At 42.5% G+C, this 21,550-nt stretch overlaps 1 protein-coding gene across 1 annotated transcript in view; it reads right to left on the bottom strand.

Moving 5' to 3' along the window:
- Nucleotides 1-10,230: 10,230 nt before the first annotated feature.
- The window catches only part of RAPGEF5 (Rap guanine nucleotide exchange factor 5), a 157,100-nt gene continuing 145,780 nt past the window's right edge, over nt 10,231-21,550 (bottom strand). The window contains exons 25-26 of the mRNA XM_077175973.1: nt 17,327-17,381; nt 10,231-13,965 (exon numbers count right to left, since the gene is read on the bottom strand). Of these exons, the coding sequence (XP_077032088.1) occupies nt 13,847-13,965; nt 17,327-17,381 (174 nt within the window). The 3' untranslated portion in view covers nt 10,231-13,846. The remainder of the gene's footprint in view (nt 13,966-17,326; nt 17,382-21,550) is intronic.

The following is a 21,550-nucleotide window of genomic DNA, read 5'->3' on the forward strand; positions in this document are numbered from 1 at the left end:
CAAAGGTGGTGCCAGCCATCAGGAACTTGCTGGCTGCACCTATTCAGCTGTGTCACACAGGTTATCACAAATACCCCAAGGATTGTGCCTTCCTGAAGGCTGCCTGACATCTTATTGACAGAATTAAAGCAGAGGAAGTCACTGATGGATAAAAATAAAGAAAGCCTAAAATAGCTTCTGCTGTGGGTGCTAGGGAGTGACCCAGGATGCCAAATGCCCATGTCTTACTGTGATGTTACACACTTGTAGCTTAACCACCACAACCCACATCATCCTTGCTACTAGTTCTGCTGTGGCTGTGTCTGGCACTTTTGCTTCAATTGACCTGCTATGATGATGCCATTTTCCCAAATCAAATTCTGCCATAGACAGTTACCTCGCCCACAAAGGATTTTTCTCTCCACACAGGCTTTCAGCAAAACAAATGTGAAGCCATGCCACAGAAGCAAGAGCAGAGCAAGGTCAAGACCACCTTTACTGGAGAGAAATGGGTCACTCAAGACTCTGCTACTGAGTGAAGTAAAATAAAAGTCTCATCCAGTTCCCTGCCAGAACTAAAATTAGTCTTTCCTTGTCTGCAGCCAGATTTTTGAAATAGTGAATACTGATCCATGTGGTTTTCAAATGCAGGATTTACCTGACATCTCCCACAGATTGGGCATAAGTGCCAAAAACTTATGACAGTATTTCTTTATAATACTGTAAATCTCTCTCCCATATGAGAGGGGCTGAACAGATATCATCAATGCTTGGAACAAATATCATCAATGCTTGGAACAGATATCATCAATGCTCGGAACAAATATCATCAATGCTTGGAACAGGTATCATCAATGCTCAGAACAGATATCATCAATGCTTGGAACAGGTATCATCAATGCTTGGAACAGGTATCATCAATGCTCAGAACAGAGATCATCAATGCTCAGAACAGATATCATCAATGCTCAGAACAGATATCATCAATGCTCAGAACAGATATCATCAATGTTTGGAACTGCTCTTGCCCAGGTAAGAGCAGTTAAAATACATTGCCAGCTCCCAGCTAAGTGGGACTTAAACATAAGTAGTCCTCTCTCAAGCAAAGGAGCCCCTAGATGGCATTGTGAGACTCCTCTTCCACTCACCAACACTGAGCTGAGGTGAGATTTCCTGCCTTTTTGTTCCTTTTTTATTAAAAAATAAAATAAAATCCCCTAACCCCCCCAAAACAAAAACACCCAACCAAACAGAACAAAATAATAAACAACAACAAACAAATTAAAAACCCTAAAACAACCACTACAGAAGCTTCAGTTTATATTACTTAAGCTCACTGGCATGTTATATATTTGAAATCAAGACAGGAAACTTGATCTTTGCTCCACTTAGAAACACCTCTTTGTAGATTAAAAGACAAGCCAATATGTCTTTGTTATAAAGTACACTTGTACTATTATCAGCTTTGTGCAACTGCAGTTCTGCCTCAGGTTGGTGCCATTATGGCATATTCAAATTGTATTGCTTGTCCAAACAACATTTAGGACCACCACAGCTCCTTTTTCCTAAAGCACTTTGCTTACACTCCTTAAGTGAGCTTTAGAAAAGATGCTGTAAGGTAGTCAAACATTAGTCTTTCTACCGTAAAATATTTAGGATGAAATAGGACAGATATTCAGTTTATGTTGCCCTAAAATGCTCTCTTCTCCATATTGTGGCTGAGGATTTAAAAAACAGGGGAAAAAAAAGCAAAAATTACTCCTGTTTCCCATTAAATATATTTTTAAAATAATGATGTTTTACTGGTAGTGATCAGTCAGGAATGGGGTAGCAGGAACATTTGGATATTATTGTCCTGTATAGAGCTCACAAATGGTCACTCTCCTGCCTGAGAAACTTCACCCTCTTTGCAGGGTATACAAAAGGCAGGAATGGGGAAAAAAGCTGGAGGAGAGGACTATGATGTGAACCAAAAGAACATCTGAAGACTTGCCCAGAGTGGTAAAAGCAGGAGCTAGATTATGGCCCTGGATCAGTGCCTTGCTAGCCCCTCCAGACACTAAATCTCCAGGGCTGAAAAGCAAGGTTTACCAATGGTGCCTTGCTCAAATGTACCCACACATTGATTCCTATGGACAGCAAAATTTCCACTGGGCAAGAACTGACAGGAATCAGGGAAGAGTTGGCTTCTTGCTGCCCACAGAGCACCACAGGCATGAAGAGCAATATTGCAGTCTCCTGTTTTACCTCCCCTCATCTCCTCCAGCTGTATTTTGAATTTCCTCACAAACATATATTTATTTCTGAGCATTTCCTGACTCTTCCAGATTTGGTCAAATATGTCTCAAGTACCTAGAAATCTATAAGGGATAAGAAAGGGCAAAAAAAAAAGAGAACACATCTGTCATTTTTCTTTAGAAACTAGGTTAAAACCAGTTTTTTCCCTCTCGATTGTATCACTTGTAAGTTCTTTCTCTCACAAGTACTCTCTATGACTCCAGAAGTGACTGCTGGTATAAAAGGAGAACACAGCTCAAAAGCAAAATTTAGTGGCATAGTTCCCTAATCTGTCAATCAACTGAGTGTGCAGCCCTGTGCACAAGACAATTTTCTAGGTCAAGTTACCTGGTTTTTGGCCATAGTATGCATTTATTGGCATTCACCCTGAGATTCTACAAACTAGGAATAAAAAATACCCCCCCTTCTTTCAATTAAGTGATTAATAGAAAAAACTAAACCAAATAAGCTAAATGCCACTAGAGCCCAAACTGTTAAGAGCTGGTTGGTATTTGGCAAAATAAGAGACCCAGGGAATAAACCATTGTCAATGGCAAGCCATTGAGGAAGATGCAAAGGGTCAGACTGGAAATGTGCCTGTCTGTGGCCAGTGAGGGGGCCCTACAGTGGGAACAGCTCCCAGGAAGAGGAGGGTCTGTGTCTACTGAAGCAGGTTGCTCCAAGGAGTCTAAGAAAGGTGCAGCACCTTTCTTCAGCTTCCAAAATGCCTCCTCCATGCTTGCAGTTGTGGACTGCATCCTCTGTCTCCATGCAAGTCACCTTCCCTACCCACAAAACCACCTCATTTCCCCAGAGCAGGCCTATCCAGCCAGTCAGCCAGCACAGGGGGCACACAAGGCAGCAGAGGAGAAGCAGCTGCAGAAAGTTCACCATCTGGGATGGGCACCCTGCTAAAGAAAAAGGAGATTTTCCAAGTCACACTGATTTCCTCAAAACAAAGTAGTAAATGCCTCAAAGTCCATAGAATAGAGAGCCTGTGTAAGCAACACCATGGCTGCTCCACCAAGCAGAAACTCTGCAGTTCTCTGGAGACAGAGAGGCTGTGGGCAGCCATCCAGGAGGAGCCTGTGCCCTGCCACCCTTCAGCTTCCAGTTGTCTCCATCAGGCCCCTGGCTCTTTTACAGTGTACAGCTGGTTTAGGGAGCAGCTGCAGGGGAAGCACCAATGGTTTGGAAGTGCCCAAGGATGGGTGAGGCTCGATCTGGATGGTGCTCTAGTGCTATTTGACCTTGGCCATGGCTCTCTGCCTCTCTGAAGTTTCTTCTCCTTAAAACAGCAACTCCTCTCTGTCTCCTGGTGCCTTAAACTGGTGAGCATTTTCTGTTTGCCTTCAAAGCCCTCTGAGTGGCACTAAATGAATAAGTCCTATTGACAGCACTGCTTGCTGCTGTCCAGGAGCACTCTTCTTCCCCAGTCCACAAAAGAGCAAGTGTCAGCAGTCCTGTTATGGACCCCAGGCTGTCACTGTGACCATAGCTGCAGTATCACAGCAAGTCTGGGGAAGCCCCCAGTGAGCTGCTCTCATTGGCTGCACCAATGGTAGGGTAAAGCACAAATACTCATGCTGTGTGTGTAGCTGAAATATGAAGTTTACTATGCAGAGGAGGCTTGCCTGGTATATGACAACAAAATGGCTGTCTTATCTGTTTGCAGCTTCCCTGTGGCACCAAGTGGCAGCTGCAGCTGTGCTCCTTGGGGGTACCACTGAGACAGAGAACAGAGCCACACTCTACCACCAGCCTGCCAGGAGCACTTGTACAACAGCTCCTCCCAAAAAAAACCCACTCCTTGGGCTCACAAAACCCATCCTTTGGCTAAAGAGTGAATTCAGCCTCACACCATTAGCCCAGCAGGATTTGCTTGCCTTTGTCAAACACACTCAGACAACTTTGCAGTGTGTTTGGAGAAGCTGCCCCAGACCAAATGCTCTTGTGATAGATGAGTAATGCGATGATTGACTCTCACAATTAACAGACAAATATCATGTATATAGGTTAAGTTTTATAGATTTATAGTTATGTTTTACCCCCTCATGTGGTTATCAAGGGACAGCCGGAGTTGGGACATCTGGGAGGGCCAGCTTGTCACTATGGTGACATCTGCCCTCCAATCGGGATTTGAGGAAGAGATCTCCACCACTGGACAGCGAAGAAGGGCTTGATGGACAGAATTTTGGGAGGAGTTAAAGGGTTAAAAAGGGAAAACCTCCTTTGTGAGGGAGCTGAGCACGTGGCAGGGAAAATCTTTTGCTCCCCGCGCCTGTAACCTGGTTTTTTTAATTCAGTTTTCTGTTGTATTTTTGATAAGGTTTAATAAACCTTCCTAAACTATGAAAAGTGAGTAGCTATTTCTCACACTCTCACTACAGCCAACAGCTTTGGATGAGATGCTGACTCCAGGGACTACTGACAGATGAGAAGGCAGCAGTCTTTACTGCCATTAGCATCTCTCCTAAGTGAATGTGCACTCTCATCATAAAGCCTGAAAGTTAAACCCAGGGTAGAATATGCACAAAAAAAGCTGAACAGCTAATACCATCAGTCCACTTAAACGGGAATCTGTGTCAACAAATCTAATAAAATGGGTCAGTGGACCAGGGAGATGACAGAGGAACTTCTCACTGCTGCATTATGTCCTGCAGTCCCTCAAGGTCACATCGGCAGTTTTGATGCAATAAACTGACTCTCTGGGCACAGGATTTCACCACTAGATGTCAATGGTATTCTGAGTTTTTGAAAGGGAAGATACTGTTCAAAGCAGGTTAACCACAGGAAAAGTTTGTTCTGGCTGACACCAGCCAACCACAATTCAACCAAACTCTTTGCTTGGTCAGGATGCTGATGTATTCCTTTCAGAGATGCCCCCAGTAAGAACTCTGTCTGCCTTAATATGTGGCTCCAGTAGTTTCTTGTCTGGTTATTTGTGGGAAATTATACCAACCTTCACTGTACTACTATCTCTCAATGTCCTCTGAAAACCTTAACATTTAGCTGAAGTCTTTCCTCATTTGCATGTGTACAAAGCTGGACCAGGTTCTCCGGAGTCACATAAATTGCTCTGAGCAATCAATCAAGTTTGCAAAATGCACAGAATCGAATTTGATTGACTAAACTACTTTATACTCTTCAGCAGAAACTCCAATTTAAAAGCAAAGTGAATTACATCACTTAAAATTAGGTAAACCTCTCAACTAAGCAGCAAACAAGGGTCTAAATGAATTTCAGACATGTCTGAGTTTTCTTCAGATTTGCATGTTATTTTCCCTTAACAGTACTCCTCTGTTCTACCTCTGCTGTGCTGGACTTGTTCAGTTCCTTCTACACCCTGTCTTATGCCCCTCTTCTAGTTCCTACCAGCACATCATCACTTATTTGGACTTAAAAGTGACCTCCAACCAACAACGTGCCCTGAAGCTGGAGCACGTAGCTGTAGCCTTGAGCCAAATTCAATGCTGCAGCTGGTGACAAAAATTTTCATCACTGTGAGTGTGACAGGGCACCCAACACCCAGCAGCTCTGCCTGGTCCTCTTCTGGCACTGCACCATGATGAGAGGGATTTGCATTGTATGAAGCCCAGCATCAGTAGCAGGTAAAGCAGTTCAGGGTTATTTGCTACTTTAAAGTATTTCAGATTGGATTGAGAGACCATATTCTGTTTTGTAGTGTAGCCAGAGACTCAGTCTGACAGCAGACATTGGGGTAACCTGGGTTTTTAAAACCCAGTGGAAATCAATAGAAGTTCAACTTGATTTCACACAGTCTTTCTGAATGAGAGGGAGACAGACTTATGACAGCATTTTTTCAGCTGTTTTGATTAAAGTTTTACCAAGCTGCTTGACATAACTTGAAGACTTCAAACTTTTGAGGGCTTTATGGCCTAAGAATTGTCACCTGGAGCTGCTGAGCTGGCTTTCTCAGCAGACACTGGAGTGTACCACAGTCACCCCCACCAACAGCCACACTTGATGGGGGCAAGCCCAGTGACCTCAGTTTGAAGCAACAAAACCTCTGGCTAGAATTCCAGAAAGCTCTCACAAACATTTGTCAAGAGCCTCCATAACTTACCAAGGAGGTGCTTGATCTGGGGCTTGATGCTCACCTTCCTTTTTCATTTCTAGGTCTGGAACATCCCTGTTTACATTTGCTAGTAAATTCCCTTCCAGCAATCCCCAGCTCTTTGCTTTCAAGCCATCTGTCACAGCTGGCAGTACCTCTCTCAAGGGACACTTCACCACTTAGGTTAAACAGACAAGTTCTGCCAGTGCCATTTTTCCCTGCTAAGTAGCACTCTCATCTTACTCATTTCCTACAGAGGCAACCTCACACTCAGCTGGGACAGTGGCAAGACTTTTTCTTTCCTTTTTTTTTCTTTATAACCTTATCTGGGGCACGAGCAGTCCATCTTTCTTTGCTGCAGACAGGAAAGGACTTGAATTGGTGTTAGCAACAGCAGGAGAACAGAACAAAATGCTGCAAGTTTTAGAAGCCCTGACAACTTTCTGCAAGAAAATATATTTGAAAGGCCTAGAAATTTATAGCCCATCTCCCTGCACAAACCATCTTTTGAGACCTATCTACTCAAGGCAGGCTGCCCACCCCAGTTATTGTCCTTCAGTGTGGTTTAGCTCCTCTGATTCTGCTTAAAGGCATCTTCATGTCTTGCTCATGCACTTCTATAAACTTACACAGCTGAATCACATTCTCAGGGTAAAGTTTGGTTTTCCAATCAAATTTTATTCTCAACTATGTTGATTCACTATTTCTTAGCACCCCCAGGTCTACTCTGACTCCTCACCACAGAGATGAAAGGTGAAACCTTTGGCATAGGAACTACTGGTACTAGGACTAGGATGGCAAAGAGCACTAAAGGCCGTCCACAAAAGTCCTTTTATAAGGAATCAGCTCTGCTTACAAGCAAACCCAGCATTATCCACCTCTCCCTGCAAAGTAACAACTTCACCACCCAAAAATCCCAGAACAATCAATCAGACCCATGCAAAGAATAAAAAAGGAAGAGCTTCCTCCTCATCTGCTGCATTTGGGTGACCTCCCAAATGGCTCTTCTCTTTCTTAACCCTAAAATGAGTTTTTCCCTTGGCTTTGGCTGCCTGGTTTCTCTAGGATGGTTGTGTTTTTCTTAGTGAGGAGGATTGCCTCTACCCTGAGATTTCCCCTGGGGAAATCGAACCTGGAAAAGGTCGGCAGCACTGTTCAGGGTAAGGGAAGTTTTCCAAGGCTTTCTAGATCATGCTGATAGGAAAGGTAATGTCTTTACAAACAATTGGATGGGTGAAGGTGTGGGTGTTAACGTCTTTGAAAAGGGTCTTAATGTCTCTACTAACTTTGGGCAGCAGGTTTGTTGCAGAGCCCAGACATGTTGGTTCCTGAAACAATCAAGGGTCTGCACAAGGCTGAGTTTCTGAGCTTAGGGGTAAAACAGTAGATTCAAGGGAGGATTCGTGGCAGGCTGTTCGGGAAGGCTGTACCTTCCTGGTACCTCAGCCAGTGCGGAAAGGAACAGGGCAACGTGCGGTCAGGAGTTTGGGATAAAAGGAGGCTGTGCCCTCCAAAACCTCGAGAGAGAAAACCCCGCGGGTGTGCGCCTCACTGGACTCTCTCCCTTTATTCGAATAAAGTTGCAGGACTCCTCTGTCTCCTTTTTGGACATAAATCTCTGGCGTTTGTGGATTTTCCTGCCAATGCCACTTTCCCTCCCTGGCATAAGAGACAGGTTAAAAAGCCATGCTGAAGCCCAGACAGTTCCCTAAATGCATGGATTTGCATCTCTGCAAGTAAGTGGTAGTGCAAACATCCTGGGGAGACCAGCAGCTGCAACTGCTTACCACTGCAATGGGCAGTGAAAATTAAAATTATGCAGACTGTAGCACTGTCATACTTCTAAAGGCTCTGTGGCAGATGCTGCTCAGGGGTGTTAACAGGGGTCTTATGAAATCACAGAATATTCTGAGTTAGAAGGGACCCAGAAGGAGGATCAAAGTTTAACTCTTGGGTGAATGGCCCCTACTGGGCTCAAACCCACAGCCTGAGCATGGTTAGCACCATGCTCTAACCGAGTCTCAGCATGGTTAGCACCATGCTCTAACCAACTGAGTCACCATGCTCTAACCAACTGAGTCAATCTCAGGGCATCAACACACCTTCCTCCAGACAAGGGCAATGCAGGAGAGCACATCTCCTTCAACAACTGTTTGTTTGGCCCATCTTTGCAGGCCTCCTCAGTCCTCCAGACTTGAACGATGCTGCTCAATTCTTTGAACTCTGATACAACCACAAGTACTTCACAGTATTACTGTACCATGAGTGTAAGGTGCCATCCCACAAATCTCCAGTGTGAAATGGTGGGCATTGTAGGGGTGGCAGACTTACCTTCTTTGGGTTTTGCTGTTACATCTCAGTTGCCATCCCATAGCAGCAGACAGCAGGACTCCGGGGCAGAGGCTCTGGGTGGCATGAAAGTCTGCTGGGATGTGAAACGCTGCAAATATTTGGGGGGTTTGGTTTTGGGAGCACTTTTTTTCCTCCTGAGAAGAGGAAATCATCCCTACCTGGGGCAGAGCAACAGTCCCCGTGCAGGTCAGTGCTGTTCTGCATGAAGGGCTGTGCTGGCCCCCAGCAAATTGCCCCCACCTGCTGCCTCTGGGCTCACACAGCTCCTGTAGGAATGGCTCTTCACAGGCCCCTCTGATTACTTCAGTTAAAATTCACAGAGTCCCTTAACCACCTCAAATTGCAGGCCTTCACCTTTTTGCTGGAGAGGGATAGAAGAGCCCTTATTTGAACAGTTTAGCAAGATGGTCTCAAGAGACATATCTGCAGCCCAGCAGCATCTTCTCATGGCTCCTCTAGCACAACTGGAGCTGCAAGGCAGCTGTCCTCAGCTCCACACCTGCCATTTGCAAATCATCTAAAAGATATCATCACTCTTCTTGTCTCCCAGCAAGGGCAGTGGAGGGAAGGAGAGCCCTTCCTGCAAAGTGTGGCTTAATTACTGCAACAGGTCTGGAGGTTCTCTCCCAGTCTTCTGGGCTACACCACAGGGAGCAGTGATATCCAATGAAGGGACAGTGATAAACCACTGAGACCATAAATTCTTCAGATTGTGCAATTGGATCTGGAAAAGTATGTCTGTCTGTAATGTATCTTTAAACATCATTATGGAGGAGTGTCAACAATTCAGGCTTATTTTAAATATTAAGGTTAGAATTCACTCTCTCTGTATATTAACAGTAGCACAAACACTTTCAAGGTCAGGCTTAAGACTACTTAAGGTGCAGACACTCAGAGTCTTAAGTACTAAGTATTAATTAATGAAGTACTGCCTGTTTGTAAAGCACTCTGAACAGCCATCATGTAAGTACCAAGTGTTATTTCTGTCTGAAATATCCAGGTTTGGCTTACTGGTTCCCGGGGTTTGCAAGTGGAAAGGAAGGAAGGACAGGGCAAGCCTCAGCTGCTTTACAGTGCACTTGCAGCCCATGCTGAGCTCTGCCTTCCTGCTGCAGACCAGCCCAGAGGAAGGAGAGGAAACAGCAGCATCAGGGATGACTGATGACAGGGGAAAGCATTTGCTGTCCTCAGTAAGAGGATCAAGTGCCAATAAGCAGACTCCAGAGGATATGAAGATAGATTTACTCCTCCCCTTTCCCACAGGGACTTCTCATGGTGGCTCGAGGCCCCTCTTTGGCTGAGCTGTGATGACAGGGCACAGCTGAGCCTCCATTAACACCATTCCTGCTTTTGAAACATTGGTACCAGCAAGTCCCACTGACCAGAGACAGATGAGCAGCTCTGAAAGGGGTCAGGCTCCTGAGCCCCTGTGTGAGCCTGCATCCATCTCACAAATGCAGTGAGGCTCTGTGGAACTGGAGGTAAAATATTCCACATTGGAACAATAAGTATGTTTGGTAGGCATAAAGGCACAGAGCTCAGACTTCATTTAGGTAGTTTTTATATTTTGAAAAGCAATATTAAAAAACACTGGAAAATGCAAGATAAACATAACAGTTGCTTCTACAAGTTTTAACCTTGTATTGCTTGGCCATTTTGACATATAAATTATTGCTTACTAGCGCTCATAAATACACGACACAATAATATGTACAGAGGCAAACAAGCATGAAATATGCAAAGGAAAACATTGGCAACATTGATTCTGGTAAATCAGATTATTTCATACATACCAGGTCTCATGATGGTGGATAACTACTAGCTGTAGTCCCTGAGAAGTTAGGTAAATACCTTGATTTGGGGGTTTCTGTTTTATTACTTTTAATGCAAGCTGACACCGTTATGGCACTCAAGAGGGAACAGGCAGGTGTTCTTACCTCATTGACTTCATCCCAGTCTTTAACAGTGTATAAGATGACAATAAATAGGCTATGCAAATAAATATTACTCTGCTAAAATGTTTAGTATTTACATCTTTCTTTGTAATTTTTACAGCAACACAGGTCTTATTTCTGATAACACCCTTTCTTTTGCCACTGCTATGCAAATGAAATTTATTGCTATTTAAGATGATGTTGGAATCAAAAAGCTGTGTTAGCAAAACATCTAAATTTGTTGCCACAAAATCCCATGTCAAAGAGGGTACAAAGTGACACAGCTCTTTCCTTTGTTCTATCTAATTACTCCTCTTAGGTACTAAAAAAAAAAAGAGTATGCAGAGTATTTAACCCCAGATGTGATTGTGATAAATGGAATTTACAAGATTTATAGATTTTATACCACATAACCTAATTGCACTACTGAAGGATGTAAAAAAATCACACAATATCACCAGTGCTGGACCCTGGGAGAGGTGTATGGTGTCGCCCTTCCCTAATACAGGGTTTACTTCTAGTTCTCCTCCTAACTTCCACATCTTCAAACTGCTTGCCAGTCTGCAGCAAAGCTCTGCAATACTTCACCAGTGGAATGAAGACATAGAAGGGCCTTTTTTTAATGAGACATATTAGCTATAGGTTTGGGCTATTTACTTTTCCTTTATAGTAACAGTTCTAAGGCCCAATTCTCAACACTTAATTGATGCAGCCATGTTGGATCCTCACACCTGAAACTTAAATCTGAGTTATACAGGCCACTACAAAAGTAGTTTGCAAAGCTGTGACAAGTTGTCTTATTGGTCACAGCAGAGATAACAAGGTTAATGCTGGCTGGGTGCCTTCAGACTGATTTTATGCCAGCTGCAAGTGGTAGACAACACCTGATTTAGTGTGAAATTACAGATGTGCAGAAAGCCAACACCTCAGCTGGCTCAAAGCCTATTGGGATGAGTTAACCCATCCTTTACTTCATTTGGAGTTGGCAGAGTGAGGAGCATTCCAGGTAAGTCTATCAGGCTTTCCAATCAAACCCTCAGCACAGAGTCATCTTTCTTCTTTTTCGTTTTTTTTTTCTTTCCTTCTTTCATTTTCTTGTCTTTTATTCTTCTCCAACTCAGCTGCTGCTTCATCCACAGTAGCTACCAAAACTATCACAGAGCCAAATGCAGTGAACTGAGAAACAGCCCCACTTTCTCATCCTGAATACCTCTGAATGCTCCCTCTCCCACAGATTTCCAGAACAACTTTGTGGACTAGAGTGTTACACCATACAAGCTGAAGCATGCAGGCTGGTCTACATACAGGTTCCTAAAAATAATGCCACAGTAAAAAAAAAATTCACAAGAGGGAGCTCAAAACCCAGGAAAGAATCCAGGTAATGCAGCTATGTTGGGAATTCTAAGTGCTGTAGCACTAGGAAGAACTGCAGAAACACAAGCAGCAAATTGTATCTGGTTTTTGTTCTTACACTGCAAAAAGGAGCCCACCACAGCTAGTATCTTCATTTGAACAGTTTTGGTCTGTTTGCACAAAAAAGATATTTACAATATGTGCAGTCACATCTACAGAAGAACATAGGAAATTTTTACTCCATGGCCAGCAAGAGTTTATTTTTTTTTCTTTTTACTGGGTAAAAAGAAATTTCTTTTTTCTTAAAAAAAAATCATATAGTATTTGATAATAACAAAGTACAAGCAAATACATTTCTGAAACATCTGTTTCCTTTACAATAGATCTATACAATATTTCACAGATGGGAAAACTGAATGCATTCTACAGATTCCCCCACAGACTACTTGTTAAAGCTGCTTTTTTTTTTAAATCCCTTTAAACCAGAGACAACACAATTATGAAGAGCATGCTACTTCAGTATTCCCACATTTTAGTAAAGGAGCATTTTCTTGGAAGTCTTCCTCATGTGGAAAACATACAAGAGACGGGCAAGCAACTCAATGTATCCTTCCTGCTCTGTAAAGAGACCTTCACTGAGTGAGTCAGTGCACAAAGTCATGCCAAGGAACACCCTCTGCACATTCCTGTGGCATTCACTGGATCATCTCAGGGCAACTCCTTAGCACTGGAAACCAGGTGATCATGGTGCTTGAGATGTAGGTCAGCTGTAGATGTTACTTTAGAAATGCTGCCTCAGCACAGGCCCAGATGCAGTACTTTTAACTACACGAGAATTGTCGTGGGGAGGGCTGTGAAAGGGACAAAAGCAATAAAGGCACTCTGATGCTCAGAGCCTGGTGTGTCTGCAGGTAATTACACTGGTACCCTGTAAGGGGCACCTTTCTGCTCTTTAAAAACTAGAAGCATGTGCAAGTTAGGTGAAATTTTACTTCCTGAAATGGTATTTCCGATGGGGTGAATTAGAAATGTAGATTGATCTAGGCATTTGCCTGTGAATAGATAGAAAAAAAGCTGTAATCCAAGCAGAAAACAAAGTTCCTGCTATAATAATTTATAACACATTAACTGCAGGAGCCAGTGCTAAATCTGAGATAACTGAAAAATAAGAAAATAATCTGTTTTCAGTATTCAAACAATTGTGTCCATAAATTGCAACAGAAGTGGATTGGCTCCTACAGTGTGTTTTATAAAGCATATTCCTAAAGGAGCCATAACAGAGTGAACTGTTTACTGCTGACCTCCACATCACAACGCACTCTTGAGTTTCATCTGGTTGCACTGCTTGTTATATTCCTGTTCTAGGTTGCTTACACATCTCAAATACTATGCTCCAGTGGACTCATGGGAGCTGCACAGATTGCACATTATTTTTGGCAACAATACTTTGGCAGCCTTGAATTAGTGAGGTACATACTGTGGTGAACTGGGAATCAACCCCCTTGCGGCATGTTGCTTGCTGAAATGTTTTGCTGCTGTGACACGATGATTCCTTTCTTTCTAATACTGGCAGAATCTGCATTGAAAGCTACACAGGACCAAACAATATTTTCACAGAAACCAAGCTCCTGAGCTCAAAGGGCACTGCTCTGCTGCCTCAGGTCCCGGGGAGCAGCAGGAATGGCACCAAGCTTGCCCTGCAATTCTGCGAGCAGCTCCTTTGCTGGCTCTTGCCTGATTTTCCTGCACATGTTGTGTGAGCTACTGATAAAACTCAGTAAACCGTTCTCATAGAGGGAAGCAACATGCTTGGCATAAACATTCACTGAATTCAAAGTGCTGCAGTTACAGGGTTACATGAAGCTGTGCACGCTCACGCTCGCGGCTCTATCCTGTGGGAGAGCTCAAACAGAGCTTGCTGGTTGTCGATGACATGCAGGTGGTGGACGTATGGCTTCAGCTCGTGATGCTCTTTCGAAGGAACTTCATTGCCTGCAAGACACGAGAAAGGGGATGGATCAGAAAGCTGTGCCTTGCCTGCTGCTTCTGTGTCCTCTGTCACAAAGTCAGTGCTGTGCCACTTGCCAGGTGCTAGACAGCCACAGGAAAGATAGCCAGTAACTCAAAGGACTTGCTGCTCAAGTGCAATGAATGAGGTAACAGCTAGATAGAGAGCAGGGGAGAAGAAAAAAAAATATAGGCAATTCTGGGCAGCCAGCATGCACAAAGGAGGGGGACATGAGGACAGCAAGAAGCTGACTCTTCCCAAGAGGAAGATTTAATTCTGCTGGCAGTACAGGCAGTCCACCCCCTGTAAGGGTGGTTCAAGGTTTCCTCTGTGCTGCTCTGGCAACACAATGGGACCTTGAGCAGGGGGGGGGCAACTCAGCCTGCAACTTTTTAAAAATTTTAACACAGTCCACAAGACAGCAGGCCCTGGATGATTTTCTTCAGAGCCAGTGAAAGGTGACAACGCAGCAGATGGATATGAAACCTCTTCAAAGCTGCTCTGACAGACCCCTGTGTTTTGATCTGTTAGGCTTTTGATTTCTGATCTAGTAACAGGGACAAAAGTCATGCTGCCATTTCATGGGAGTTTATGCAGCAAGAGGAATTAGCTGTGTAACAGACAATCTGAAGGGTGGCCTGAATAGCAGTTGCTCTCTGGTACAAGCTTTATGCTCAAAATGGGCATGTGGGACCTCCCTGCCTGTGAAACCATCCAGCATGGCTGGTACCAGCAGAGACAGATAAAATAAAGCCAAGCCCAAGATCCTTCAAGACAGGCAGAGAAAGCAACATTGCTAACTTCTGGCAGGTGAGCAAAGTTGGAAAGCTCCATTCATGTCCATGTCCTCAATATTACCATAAACTGAAAAAAAAAACCTTTCAAAACTCCTTGAACCAACCAGCTTAACTCATACACTTCTTCCCTCTCCTTTGTTTCATTATCACCCTTTTCTCCACACTCTCCAGCTGTTTGAGCAAGTTTCCAGGAATCACCAATCCCTTGTTTCTGAAGACCTCTCTGTGGTGCTGTGTGGGTCACAGGGGATGTGAATGCAGCCAGTTCTGTGTGTGGCTGCTGGTGGGCTCCTGGGCAGCTGCTCTAAAGAGCTCTTGCAGAGCAGCCATCTCACTTGAGCAGTGTTGGAGAGAACAGGATAATGTGATAAATTTCTGTCAGGATACAGAGCTGACCTTTCTGTTCTGAGGGAACAGGATCCCAGCAGCTGTGCTGAACATAGTGAAAAACATTTGTATTTCTCATTAACACCTCAAATAACAAAAGCTTGAATTATGTTGTTTTCTCAGGCTGTTCTTCCTCACTTTGGAAATGCTATTATTTGTTTTCAGGATTTAGGATACAAATGTTATTTGCTTTAAACAGGCTTTTCAGTTTTACTTGGAACCTAACCAGTTTCTAATCCAGAAACACTTTGACCTGCAAGCTTAATATACATGATACAGTTCATAAACAATAATAATATTCCTTGCTTAGTTTTGTTTGAATTTCTTCCTACAGTGAGATGCCTGCTGCTCTTAGGCCAATCTGGGAATTGATACAGTAGAAAGATTCACATTCCTGAGAGCAAAATAAGCCCACTAGAAAAAGAAACTGTCCATAAAGTCTCAATAAATATTCAGTGAATTCATTTCATGCCTAAACAAATTTTAGGGAAAAAAAAGTGCCTACAGGGATGTCTGTATAAGCTGCTTTTTAAATGCCAGCTTCACAATAAATCAAGTCTGCACTAAAATAAAATAACAATTGCCTACTTCAAACTACCAGATTATATGATAAATCTCAGGTATTAACCTTGGATTTATGCTGCAAGACTTACAAAATCACTTGGAAAAATAAAAAAGGCAAAAACAAGATGAAAGATGTGCAGGGAAAAGTGCAAAAAACCCCTCGCATCACTGAAAGGAAACAATGTTACTTTTCATAAAGCCAAATAGGAGACATTTTAATTTAAAGAGGCATGGTTTGGATTAATCAATATTTCCTTCTGTATCTGAATTAAAAGAAGGCACATCTTGCTCCTTCTGCCCTGCTTTGTCTCTTACATACATTTATATATATATATTTTATATATGTCTTTTTAGAAAAATTACACAAGAACCATAATACTGAGCAGCCATTGTTTAAAGGTAATACTGTATATACATGTGGTAATTCTATAGAGCAAATGTTTAAAAGTACCTATTATTCTCCAAGGTACCTGTATTTATAATTAAAATTATGATTATTGTTCTTTTTGTTGGAGTCAATGCTGACAGCTCCTGAAAAGTCAGTGGAAAAAAGTTATTATTCAACTTTATTTTCCCCAAGGCTGCAGCACAGTTCTGGACTTCTCTTTGAAAAAGAGGTTTTAGTGGCCTCAATAAATGACATGTTTAGTGGGTTTGGCTTAAAAACTAACTGCTTCCTAAAGGAGTTCTTCTGTCCCCTTCCTGTATTCAACATTTCTGCAGAGAATAAGAACGCTGAGAAGGAGAAAAGCAAGGTTTCTCCTCTGTAAGCAGCAGAACAAAGAGAGCTGAAGTTTCCTGGCATGGTCCCTCAGGGTTGGATTCTCTAGTGGCTAATAAGGCAGAAACGACAACAAAAAAAATATTTTAAAAAAAGCAACAAAAAAAGTCTCTGTGCAGCTGAGGCACTCGCAATCCTTGCCTCCAGCATTGATCCTCCAGTGTCTAAAGCAGGCACAGCTATATTTGCAGCTTCCCCTAGAAGAGGAAACAGCCCCCTCATTTCTTCCTACTCAACCACTTTCACGAAACCCACTGGATCCTCATACCTTCAAGACTTGTACAGTTTTGTGAAATGTCCTTAAGAAGCCCAGGCAAACAAACAATTGCTCTTGGTGAAGAGCTGAGTGAGAAGCTGTGGGGATGAGTTCCATCCTTTAGCTGCTGGAAGCCAAGGCAGCTGTGAATTCCTTCCCAAAACACTCAGACTGGCAGGAGACTGAGCTTACTCCTTGATAGCTGGGAAAGGCAGAAACAGCAGCGTACACCAGGGGCCTCCATTACTGCGTGCAGCTGGCACCCATCTTACACAGGGTTTTGAAGAGATGGCAATTTTTGCAGGAAAGTAATTTACTAAAATTTGGAAGCTGTTCCTAGAAACATTTTGTAAACTAAAGCAAAAACCGTGGTTTTTGCTGTGTTGATCTTCCAAAAATGATGCCTTCTCTTGCCCATTGGTTAAATAGGTTTTGACCACATTCTGTAGTAAACCTGAGCAACTGGAAAGAAAACAGGGGGAAAAAACACCAAACCAAAAACTCAACAAACCCTCAAGGATGTACAAAGGCAAAATAAATAGGAAATTTTGTCTACTCACCAAATTGGTTATTTCTGCAATGTCTCAATGACCGAACAGTATCTGCAATCATGTGCTGCAAAGACAAAATAATAAACATGAGTGCAAAGACCTGGGACAGATTCCATCATCAGAAAAGCCCGAAAAATCTCCTTGCCCTACACTGAACAGCAAAAAGCAACTGTGGTAAGGTAGAAAATGAAGACAGCAGGAGAATCTTTGCTCTTTATCTTAGTGATACTATTTGATGAAACAGGGTTAGTCAGATGTCTAATTGATATAACACAGATTAAATGAGAACAACTCCCTAGGAACCTATGGAAAGTGGTAATGAAAAATAAACAAGCAATTGCTCATTTTTCTTACAGCAACTTTTATTAAACCGAAAACCTACAGAAAGGAAGGCCTGTGGACTGGGTGAGTGCTTTGGTGTTCAAACACAGCTTTAGTGCATTAACTAAGATACTGTGTAGTCTGCAGCCTCTCCTTCTGTCTCCACATTTGTATAATTGGACTGTAAGCCTCTTTGTGGCACAGATTGCATCCCTTAGTGTACACTTGTGTAATGCCACCACACTCAGGCACCACTCTCAGCCAGGCTGTTCTCTCAGCCTAACCAGCACAAAATAAAAGAGCCCACAGCCCAAATGCTGCAGAGCAAACACCCTGACACCTCCACAGGTATGTACCAAGTAAAACTGTCCTGTAGGTATGCTATTTTAACAAAAGAGGCGCTTACAGGGATATTGGATGTTCACTTACATTAGGCGGAGGAAACAAAAGGTTTAAATTCGGTTCCTCATTCAGGCTCAAGTCATCAATTTATACAAAAATTCACTACAAATTTTATTCACTTATTCACTACAAATCAGTAGAGGGAGCTTATTTTCACAAGATACTACCCATAAAGTTCTTAAGCCATTACTTTTAAAAAATTTTACTATTTCTGAGGCAATTCCTCTTCAAATCTAGTAAGTAATGGAAGCAAATTGCAGTTAGCAGGAATGATCTGAAAGCTCATGCAAACAGCTGATACTCATTTTACATGTCCCTCAAAAATTATTAGAGGTGGAGAGGATTAACTGTCTTGAGCAGAGTATGTTTAAGACCAGAATGATGCAGAAAAGCTCATCTCTCAACATCCTGGGAGTGGCTTACAAGGCTCCTCCACAGAAAAGCTTATCATGAGAGCACATTTAATGGAAACTTCATATTTCTTTCATCAGTAAATCAAAATAATTTTTCTTGTTACCCGCTGTGCTTCATTTGCCATAAAATTACACAATCTCTTGTGCTGATGTCCTTGCACTGATTATAATGAAGTTCTAATGAGATGATCTAGATTTCACGATCAATAATGTGAGTACTGGCAGTACTGAAACTTCCACCAGTGCTGCTGCTGTGATGTTTCCCAGCCAACACTCTCTGCATTTGGATTTTACAAGTCAGAAAAACCCACACATCACACATACTGTAACTCTTTGCTGTCTCTCCTTTGTAGTCAGTCACTGTGAGGGTTCATCCCAGGACTGGCTCCTGTAGGTGATGCTCTGGTGAGGGAAGAACCTCTTTGTGCAACATTTAAAGCAGAATTGCAAATCCTCTGGCTTTAGTATCCTAATTACGAATTTCTCTCTGGTTTCAATTCTCTGGGACCCAAAAGTAATGCAGAAGCATTACAGCCAATGTATCTGCAAAGCAAATGTTATCTCCTGTCTGCTTAAACAGGTGCTTGAATACTTGTTAGTGTGATAAGTGACACATACTGCTGGTGGCTTTTCAGCCCACCCGGGATCATTAGCACTTTTTTCACCGAGGACAGCAGAGCCTCAGGCTTGGGGTTGCACAGATATTTGGGGGGTGGGTTAAGAACACACAGCTGCAGTACACAGTCCTTACAGCTGAAGGCTCTAGGTAAGCAGGTGTTATCAAAAATGGTAATGGCCATTGACCTGTAATAGAGTTTGCTCAAGTGTGGCTAAGACATGTCATTGCTCAGACATAGCTGAAGGCTGGAGAGAAAAACCTGAACAAGCCACATTTTAGTGAAACAGCTAAGAAAATACCATGGAAATTCCTTGAGATGTGACCATGTAAGGCTATATTTTCATTTATACCTTCAGATTTGGTTGAAGAAGTAGGTATAATATTAAATATTGATCTAACACTATAATAGACTAGATTTTACACAAAATGCAGTTAAATAAACCACTGCAACCCCTTCACCTTTGCTAAAGCTAGGTAACATTCCTAAAACAACAGATCACTTCTTTTCGTCTCTTTGCAAATTTCCTTCTTTACATTTTGAATTAACTTTGTATCTACTGCTATAATTTCATGTCAAATCAAATCCAGTCATGTGAGGATTGCTGAGTTCTAAGAATATAAAAGAAGCAGGGATTGTAGGGAGAAGGATCTTTAATAAAAGAAACTAATACAGTTGGAAAAAATAATGGTTTAGACTGACAAGTCCTCCTTCAGGTGAGATGTTTAATGTAGAAATGAAATATTTCAAAATAGTGATCCAAATGGAGACACAAGAAACCATCTTTGCTTTGAAATTCATAAGTGGAAATTCTAGTAATTTATGACAGTAAGTTCCTTCCCCAAAGCAGTAATCTGCTATGGTAGAATAATTCTTTTCTTCTTTTTCTGCAACAGCAAATTTGCAGGTGAGGTTCAGTGGCTTGATCCAAACCGAGCGGGAATCAATGTCAATCCTAATTTTTCTCAGCTAAGGCCAGAAAGTGCTCAGCACTTCAGTGTTCAGTACAGAACACCGAGGAGGACATTGTTCTTCAGGACAAAGCCCTTATAATTAGAAAAGAAACATGGACTGATGAATAGGTGATCACGTGTAATGCATCCTGTGAGTTCGTGGCCACTGACTAAACCCAACTGAGCCAGGGTAATACCAGTGTGCAGCCTGAGTTTCCACTACACTGATGTTTAAATCTCTCCTAAGCCCCCACTTCCTAAGCTTGCACTATTGCCTGCATTCATATGTACAGGGCTGCATGAGACAGCATGTTTCTGAGAGCGTGATCTGAATGATAATTTGGAGGAAGTGTCAATCAGAACAACTCTCACCCCACAACCATCACCTCAGCCTCTCCCCCCTTGCCATTTAGAATGCCCATTATCCATTTGAATGGAAAAGGTGAGATCCTGGCTCACTGAAGTCAATTAGCAAAGCTCCCACTGCCTCTGGAAACACAATGGAGACAGAAAGGAAAGGCATTCTTACCCAGGAAGCCCAGCATGCATTAAACATATACACGATTACACAACAAACAAACAAACAAACACAGCCTGCTAAGACTGGACAAGAATTAGATTCTACATATTCACTAAATAAATATATGGGCCAGTGGAGGGATTTTAATAACAATTATGGTGCATCAAGGGCTAGTTTAATTTACATGTTAATTGGATGTACTTCCAAGAGGCAATGAAGAAGAACATGCTAATGAGTTTTATGAAAACACCTAAAGGTCAAACAGTTAATGGACTTGGAACAAGAAAACCTTTCATTAAATGCAAATTAGTATTCTTGTAAACTCTGCAACAAGAAAAGGTACAGAAATCAAACAGAAAACATGAAAAAAAGGAGCTCAGGTTCAAAAGTCAGAGCCTACATCTGCTTGCAAGTTGAAAGACAACCTATATTATGATAGAATGTGAAAATAAGTTCAACATCTGGTTCACTAATAACTCCATGCTTGTGTGTTCATTCCCAAACAAGTGTAAACACATGGAGAAAATAGTTGGGCACAATTCATCAACCAGAGCCATCTGCAATAAGAGTTCCATGGCATACCTGGACAATTGCAAAGAACATTTTGGTTTCTTGGTCAAATACTATAGGCCAAGAAAAAAACAATCCAAGCTTCTCTACTCCACCTCTGTTCAGATATATAGACTTTGGCTTTTAGTGCCATAGAATCATAGAATAAGCTGAGCTGGAAGGAATCCACAAGGATCATCGAGTCCAGTTCCTGGCCCTGCACAGCACCATGCCCATTAATCACACCATCTGCCTGAGAGCATTGTCCAAACTCTTCTTGAACTCTGTCAGGCTGGTGCCACGACCACCTCCATGTGGGAGCCTGGGAGCCTGTTCTAGTGCCCAAACAATCTCTGGGTGAAGAACCTTTTCCTGATATCCAACCTAAACCTCCCTGACACAGCTTCATACCATTCCTTGAGTCCTGTCACAGGTCACCACAGAGAAGACATCAGTGC

This window comes from Agelaius phoeniceus, chromosome 1, assembly GCF_051311805.1.
Source record: "Agelaius phoeniceus isolate bAgePho1 chromosome 1, bAgePho1.hap1, whole genome shotgun sequence".
Classification (NCBI taxonomy): Eukaryota; Metazoa; Chordata; class Aves; order Passeriformes; family Icteridae; genus Agelaius; species Agelaius phoeniceus.